Below are 8,919 nucleotides of genomic sequence, written 5' to 3' on the forward strand. Positions count from 1 at the left end.
GAAGGAGCATAACTGGCTCTCCTTCCTCTCCTTGTGTGTGTGTGTGTGTGTGTGTGTGTGTGTGTGTGTGTGTGGAGAAGAAAGAGAGAGAGAGAGAGGGAGAGGGAGAGGGAGAGGGAGAGCGTTACCTGCTCCTTGCTTGAGGGCGCCGAAAAACTCAGATCTGAGATCTGAGTTTTTGGGCGCTCTCTGTTATTTTTTTTAGCCTAGCCGGCGTCGCTATGAGCGTCGCAAATTTACTTGTAAATTTGCGACGCTCATAGTGACGCTCATAGCGACGCCGGGATTTTTATTTTTTTTAGCATCGCTGTGTGAGCGTCGCTAATATGAATAGCCTCTTGTAGTGTATTTAATAAATTATTACTATTTTGATATGAAAAGAGAGGATTATCTAATAATGTTCTTTGTTCTATATTACCTATGGCTATAGATGTTATCTTTTTACTAAGATATCTAAAGTAGATAGCATTTGTACTTCTGTTAGTATTTTTTTTATAAAAGTCAGGTGATAATTTACCCAATATTTTTCTCTAATGTTGTTTTGAAAACATTTGGAGCAGTTATAAATCTCTATATTATCTTGTTTGTTATTTTGAAATGATGTTAGATATGGATTAGATAATTCATATCCTCGTAAATAGGTAATTTTTTTTCTATATATTTTAAGTTTTGTTTTTCATACTTAAAAAATAAGTTTCCACAATTGGAACAATATTTATATGATTTGATCCAATTAGAAAAAATATTTATCCATGAATCAAAATCTAAATTAAAAATGTCAAAAGCTGGAAGTAAGTTTGTTTTTCTACGTAAATGTCTTATAATCGTGGTATGCTTTGCTCTTTGTCTTAATTTGAATGCTTTGTTTGTAGGTAATGGTATTTGTTTTCATCTTCAATTACATATTTTTTATTATTGTCCATGCACTCAAGGCACTTAAGCGGCAGCGAAGAAGAGCACTATAGCCTCTTGGAGGCAAAGCTCCGCCCTCACTCTATATTTGGTGACCTTAAGATTTCATTATATTTATATTGATATGTATATTATTTGTATTGATCTTACACTAATATTCTAATTTGGAAAGAAAATCATTTTGATCTTATTGTGGTTATCAAAATATTAATATTAAAATATGTTTTTATATGTGTTTAAAATATTCTTAAATATGACATACCTTGTGTTATAGTCAAATGTTAAGTTGCTTTGTAGATGTTGAAGAGCTTCTTGTAAATTAGAAAATGGTAAAACTTAAGAAGTTAGAATACAGAGTTATATATAATTTGATGCTAATTACCAAAGGAATTATAATCATATTTTTTAATGATTGTTTTAATTATAAGAAAATAACATGCTATAAATGGAAGCAGTTGGGACTCAATTTTAATATAGCATGCTTGGATTTTTTGTGCAACTCTCAGTGAAGCACGATTTTGACTAATTTTTTGTTATTACAAGATCTAAACGTTATTCATATAAATCAGCTCAAGTTTATAACTATCACACACTACCACTTAGGATCACTTAATGAATACTTTAGTTTTTGTTTTCTCTTATGGTGTTAGGGTTATTTGGAAACAAGGATAATCTTATCAAGGTATAACAATATAAACGAATGCTAGAAAAATAGACGAGAGTTTTACTACGCCACAAATATAAACATAGTTTATTTCAAAAGAATTATACAAAATCTTATATGTAAATTAGAGGTATCTTCAATTTTTTTACTATAACTCTTGTAAGCTTAAGAAAGAAGAGGTCATGATTACCAAGTACTAATCATAAATAAAGGATTTTTAAGAGTTTCTGCTCGCAAGTAGCATGTCCTTTTCTATAAAGATTGAATCCCTTGGCCGTCTTTAAAAGCATATTAAGCAAATAGATCCATCCTAAGAGTGTTAGTTAGAGACAAGATTCCTGTCTTTGGGCCATAGTCACTTGGATTGCACTCCTTGCAGGCTATGCCCAGCATGGACAAAGCTCTGGCGGTTTCAACTAATGCGAATCAGCCAAGGCTTGTCTGCAAACTTGACCATTTATGCTTGCAACTTGAAGGCATGTGGCACCATGCAAAATGTTGACCTAGGCAAACAAATTCTTGATGTGGTCAGTAGTGAGGGGCTATTGAAATACAACATCATACTTGCCAATGCTTTGACTAATTTGTGCGCTAAGTGTGGTGTACTTTTGAAAGCATAACAAGTTATTCAATGAGACACTAATGTGACTTGTTCAATTAATTTACCACTATATCAGTTGGAGACTGGACAATTGAATAGAAAAGTGAACTATTGGAGAAGGGTCATGCAAGAAGTCTAGAGCTAACATATTTTAAAGGCACCAATGAGACCGTCTTCCTAGGAACTCTTCTGAGTCCATCACTATTAATCTCTCCAAAACACTTTCTACTTATAAACTTCTCCATTTTGTACCCTTGCTGCCATTGCATCACAAAAATGCATTGCATGTTGCTCTTGGACAGACATGATGATCAACATCGAAAAGAACAATCTCACTTCACCGAAGTTACAGTGGACTGCAGACTTTGTTTTCCCTCCCCGTCATCAATAAATGCCAAGATATCTAACATGAAGCGTGATCCAAGCTTTTTGTCACCCCTTAAATGGAAGCAATGTACCCCTCCTATATAATAGAGAAGTCGAACAAGCTTCAATGCACGCCCCAAACCCTCTGCATATTGAAGCTGCCAGTCTTTTAGAATGTCAAAATAGCAATGGTGACTAGCGGCTGAGGGAGTTGCAGCATTGACAGGTCCGGTGCGTTAGGGCCTACCACCTTGCAGGCAGGATGATCTCTATTGGACCCATGAGGTAGATAAGCACACCAATGCCAGTTTGCATTCTCGAAGCTGCCAGTCTTTTAGAATGTCAAAATAGCAATGGTGACTAGCGACTGAGGGAGCTGCTGCATTGACAGGTCCGGTGCGTTAGGGCCTACCACCTTGCAGGCAGGATGATCTCTATTGGACCCATGAGGTAGATAAGCACACCAATGCCAGTTTGCATTCTCCACATTCACAAGCAGTGATTTGTTTTGCATGTGCAGCTCTGTTGGAGTTTTCTCCTCGCTGCCAAAGAAAGGGAAGAGTAACACATGTGTTGTTACCCGGAGAGTTTGTGGATGTGTCGATGCTTTGCGGGCCCCCCACGTGGCGCCCGCATGGTGCACAATGTTTGCCCCTACACTATCACCCATCAACAGGCATTGTGACAGATCAAGCTATGATCTGCAGCCATCTTCAGCCATTCTAAAGCAGCATGGCAGTCATCATATGCTATCGGGAAGCAATGTTATGGCGACCTTCTATATTTCACAAAGATTAGCACTGCCTCACTTCACCTACATAGACGTCTACAGAACTGGTCATAAGAAGCAACATCTCCGGCCATAACTACGAACCCACCCCCATGAATGTAGAAGATGACGCGTCTCTTCCTATCTGTTGCATTGCTTGAAGCTTTAGACCTGTTGTCCATCTTTGCCAAGCCATTGTTTCCCTTCATTGAGCTTGCGGGAGGAAGGAATACACACACCCACAACCATGTGTGCATGTTGATGACAACGTCCTTGCGTAAGACACCATGCTCATTAGGAACCTCACTGGAAGGTACCTTATATTCAAGCAGGTCTGCCAAGCGGCGATTGAGGGTGCCACTGGCACGGCGAACAATTTCGTTGGCCTTCTTGAAGACAACAGAAGCAGGTGAAGGGCGAGAGAGGCAAGGTTTATGCTCGTCAGTAGGTCGCTGATTTTCTTTTCAGGAATGCAAGGTTTTGCAAGCCTTGTGAAATAGAGCCAGGAGCCTCAAGAATACTGACTTCAATGCATGAGAATATGATGCTTTCGAGAAGCAAAATTGAAGGTGCATCAAAGAGTGCTAGAACAAGAGAATGGTTGCCTCAAACCCAGTTGGCTATTGTCTCTGATGGGCCAAGGACCCTGATGTGAGTCTTGAGTAAAGAGATTGCATTGTGTACCAACATTGAGAGTTATTGGGGTTGTCAAGGGTAGATAGTCCCGGCTCCCTTTCGGGAGAATAACCCCATTGAACGGACTTGCGTTTGAGCTGAGAGAGGCCTAATGATGCAACATTTCTCTATGCTATATTGAAAGGAAACTGATGTATAATAATGGGAGTCTTCAAGGTGGAACGATTACTCTTCGGGAACATCTACGCAGGAAATACCATGAGAAAACGCACGGACCACCACAAGATGGTGTCCTGGCGGGAAGTAACTCCACCCTTTGTGTAAGAAACTTTGAAGGTAGGAATCCAAATGATTAGGAGTGTAGAAGAGTAATTGCACTACCATCTAAGCCAAGGTCTGGATGACTCCGGATGTAGTCGCGGGATGCTTCATCTCCTGTATTTGGCAGGTAAACTCTCCAAGAAATTCCAAAGCACTGAAGTCCCACTCTAGTCTCTAGATTCAAGCAATGAAGTTGTTTAGGAAGAGATCAAAGATCCTCTCCCTAAGTCCATGTAGATGCTCTTGTGTAAGCAAGTAATCTAATGTGCTGAGGTCAAGTGGTAAAAGCCTGTCCACCCAAGATGGAGGTGTTTTCTCTGGGAATGTTGGAATCGCATATGCCATGAGCATGGCCATATCTCGTGTGCACTCCTTTGATGAGTGCATAGGTGTGTCCATAGCAAACCACTTGAGTCACTACTTCCTCTAGAGTGCGTAAGCGGAGAATGATGGTGGAAATGAATGGATTTTCCCAATGACAAAGATATTGTGTACTGCAACAATCAGTAAGAGACTGAACGGATCACTACGAGATGATGTCCTGGTTGGAGGTAACTTCATTCTATGTGAAAAGCAGAAGCAAAAAGGCTGCTGTCGACCCAAGAACACGATTGCGAGGTGATAAAAACACCTGTCTCAATTGATTTTCAACGTGCTCGTACACTCCCGGTAGGGTCCAAAACACTGTAGAGGGTGTAGGGATAGTGCGGAATCAATGTTAGAGTCCCTAGTGAGCTGAAAACAGAGACATAGCAGTGGAAGGATGGCTGAAGTCTGATGATCTAAAGAGGAACAGAATCGGCAAGGCGAGCCGCTGTCAAGTGGTAAGTGTCTGTCCACCCAATATGGAGGTGTTTTCTCTAGGAATGTCGGAATCCCATATGCCATGAGCATGGCTATATCTTATGTGAACTCCTTTGATGAGTGCATAGGGTGTCCATAGCAAACCACAAGTCACCACCTCATCTGGAGTGCGCAACCGCCGAATTATGGTTGGAATGAATGGATCTCCCCAATGACGAAGATATTGTGTACTACAATATCACTGACATGAACGGACCACTACGAGATGGTGTCATGGCTGGAGGTAACTTCATCCTATGTGAAAAACACAAGCGAAAAGTCTGTTGTCCACCCAAAAACGGGATTGCGATGTGATAAAAACGCTTCTGTCCATGGATTTTCAGCGTGCTCGTACGCTCCTGGCAGGGTCCGAAATGGTGTAGAGGGTGTAGGGATGGTGTGGAATCAATGTCAGAGCCCCTAGTGGACTGAAAACAGAGAAAGTAGCAGTGGAAGTATGGTTGATATCTGATGATCTAAAATTCGACAAGGCGAGCTGGTGTGGAAGGCAAGATTTAGGATTAAAAAGTTGAGCGCTGCCTTCTTGCTGCGAAAAAGATACAGTCGTCCAAAAACGCAACTCCCTAAGTCCATGTAGATGCTCTTGTGTAAGCAAGTGATCTGACGTGTTGAGGTCAAGTGGTAAGTGTCTGTTCACCCAAGATGGTGGTGTTTTCTCCATGAGCATGGACATATCTCGTGTGCACTCCTTTGATGAGTGCATAGGTGTGTCCATAGCAAATACGCTCCAGGATTATGAAGAGTTACCATCATGATGTAGATGCGATGTTGTTGGAAAGTAAGAGAACTAGGAAGGAACTTGAAAGGAAGAAAGCGATGTTGGAGAACGAGCTCCACCGACAAGAGCAGGGGATAACCTGGCTTTTTGAGAAGGTTGCTATGATGCAGGATAAGTGGGCCACTGAGTTAGCGATTGCAAAGGAAGAGAGGAATGCTGACGTGTCGAGTGAAGAAGAAACGGAAGGGGATGTTGTCTTGTTTTGTGAGGATGAAATAGATGAGGAACAAATGACAAGGAAACTCGAGGAGATGTTTCCTACATATGGAGATGCCTACCATGAGGAAGGTTTGCTGGATTTTGGCGGATGCAATGAGTGTGAGGCCCCTTGGGATGGGGAATTGATGGCCTACGAGCCAGATGGGAAGATTGCGGGCTACTTAAGTGAAACTGATGATAAGGAGCATCAGGTGGACCCTGCCGACTCTCTCCCCTCAGACAATGGGGAACATGTATGGTGCTAGAGATAGCAAGAATAGCCAGTTCTCGGCTGTGGTACCCTCGACGAGGGACCTGTTGGTGAGAGTCGTGAAACTTGGGAGCAACTCGAGTTTTCGGGCCTGGTTTTACGGGCCAAATACGATGCACTTAGAGGGTTGGATGCCATTTCTCTCGAGGTGTCCTGCGAGACAGCAGACGACCTTCTTACTGGACCGGATAGCATGGACTACTGTAATTCTGGCTAGAGACTCAAGCAAGATGCAAGAATATAGGGAAGTTTGGAGTGAAATTTTTCTCAAAAGTGTAAGGAATTGGGGATGTTGGAATATCGAACCTAAAGCTATTGTTATGCTCGTTTTCTTGTATTAGAGCCTAATCCTTGGTGGGAGCAGCACTGACGCTGGCATGGGAAGATGGGGTCTCGGACCCGCTTGAATAATGATGCATATGCATGGGAAGCTGTTTCTCACACCTCGAGCACAACCTCTATGGTGCTCGTTAGAGTGCTCCCTACACCCTCTGCATTGGAAGCCATACATCCACTGTTGTTTTCAGCCCACCTAGGGCTCTAACATTGAATCCCCACCCTCCCTACACCCTTTACACCGTTTTGGACCCTGTCGAGAGCGTACGAGCACGCTAAAAAATGCTGGACAGCACCGTTTTCATCACCTTGTAGTTGCGTTTTTGGGTGGACAACAGTCTCTTGGCTTGTGTTTTTAATAGAGGATGAAGTTACCTCCTACTAGGACACGATCTCTTCGTGGTTCATATGGTTTCTCACCAGTGACTGCTATAGTACACGGTATCTTCAACATCAGCTTGATCATCTATGGGCGTACAGTCCTTGGGAAATCCATTCATTGTAGCCATCATTAGGCGGTTGCACACTCCAAAGGAGGTGGTGACTTGTGGTTTGATATGGACACACCTATGCACTCATCGTAGGAGTTCACACAAGATATGCATGTTGGCTGGTAAGTATAAGGGAAAAGACAATAGGGGTCTTGTAATCGAGATGATCGACCCTCAAATGCAACTAATCCAAAAGGTGAATGCGTGGAATGACTTGGTATGGGACCCGGGACAGCCAAGGGATGTTGAGGGCAGATGGTCGATGGATTCCCCCTGGGCAAACACATGTTGGACGAATAGGGGATGAGCAGGACAAACCCGAATCAATGGGCCAACAATCGATCACACGAACTAGTAAGTGTCAGCTAGCGGGGACTGTTAGGAAATAAAACGTAGCTAAATAGATAATTGAGTAGATTACTTAATGGAGAGAGACAGATTTATATACACGAGATTATAGAGTAGAGAGAGAGAGAGAGAGAGAGAGAGTACACACGATATACGTGGTTCACCCAATTTGGGCTACGTCCACGGAAAAGCAGCCACTCAATGGCTTTAGTACTTCAAAACAAGAAGTAGTTTACAAAGGGATTATACCCTTCATGGAGCTCCCGCCTTGCTTCACTCTCACCACCTCACACTCACCTTGTTGCATCAACTTCACACACTATCAAATGTGTGTAGAAATGGCCTCCTTTTATAGGCCAAAAGGGCTGCCCTCTCTTATGAGAGACAGCCATGTGTAGCCGCCCTTGTGCGAATAAGTCCAAATCGGACCCTCCAATCCGCCCATGTGTGGCCGCCCTTGAGAAGACAAGTTCGCTTTTGAATTCGGCCACCGGCCACCGGCCATTGACTTCCGACCACCGGCCATCGGCCATTAACTACCAGCCAACCGACCGGTTGTTTTCCAACCACTTTCCAGCCACCGTCCGGCCATAATATTCCGGCGAAAAAGAATATTCCAGCGAAAAAAAAAGTCTCGGGGGCCTCTGCCCCCGAGGCCTTTAAAGTTGCCCCTGATTCTTGTCCGTGAAAATTTTGGTTTCCGATGAGTGATTTTCCTTCACGCACAATGGCTTCTCCTCATAATGGGGGCCTTACAAATGTGCGCTTTTACCACAGAAAATTACAAGGGTAAATCAGGCTCCATACTTAACAATCTCCCACTTGGAGACTGATCTCCAAACCAAACTTGTGAATGCTTTCCATTCTGGCTTCTTATCCTTGAATGCCGATTGAAGATGAGCAAAAGCTCAACTTCTCCTTGTTGACCACCTTTGTAAACATGTCTGCAGGATTTTCACTTGTATGCACCTTTCCTAGCTTTAGCTATCCCTCTTCCAAAAGAGTGCGTATGAAGTGATATCTCACCTCAATGTGCTTTGTCCTTGAATGAAAGGCTGAGTTCTTCGCAAGATGGATAGCGCTTTGGCTATCACTGTACAAGACACAATTGTCTTGTTTGAATCCAAGCTCTTCTAAGAATCTGTGAAGCCACAGAATTTCTTTGCTTGCCTCCGTCATTGCTACATACTCTGCTTCCGTGGTAGAAAGTGAAACCACTTTCTGCAGCTTTGAAGCCCAGCTTACTGCTGTGCCTCCAACCATGAACACATAGCCAGTATTGCTCCTTCGAGTATCTTTGTCACCTGCCATATCTGCATCAGCATACCCTTCTAGAAAAATTTCAGTTCCTCCAAAATACAAAG

The 8,919-nt window shown here is 42.8% G+C and overlaps 1 protein-coding gene and 1 pseudogene across 1 annotated transcript; one reads left to right on the forward strand and one right to left on the reverse strand.

Moving 5' to 3' along the window:
• Positions 1-2,509: 2,509 nt before the first annotated feature.
• On the reverse strand, positions 2,510-4,065 carry LOC147455679 (gibberellin receptor GID1C-like; annotated as a pseudogene).
• A 1,206-nt stretch (positions 4,066-5,271) lies between these two features.
• LOC147455680 (uncharacterized) lies at positions 5,272-6,375 on the forward strand. Its single transcript, XM_086513741.1, has 3 exons — positions 5,272-5,356; positions 5,457-5,509; positions 5,851-6,375. The coding sequence occupies exons 1-3, from the start codon at positions 5,272-5,274 to the stop codon at positions 6,373-6,375; spliced, it is 663 nt and encodes a 220-aa protein (XP_086369867.1).
• Positions 6,376-8,919: the final 2,544 nt, after the last annotated feature.

Source organism: Adiantum capillus-veneris, chromosome 6 (assembly GCF_014529385.1).
Source record: "Adiantum capillus-veneris isolate H3 chromosome 6, ASM1452938v2, whole genome shotgun sequence".
In the NCBI taxonomy this organism is placed as follows: Eukaryota; Viridiplantae; Streptophyta; class Polypodiopsida; order Polypodiales; family Pteridaceae; genus Adiantum; species Adiantum capillus-veneris.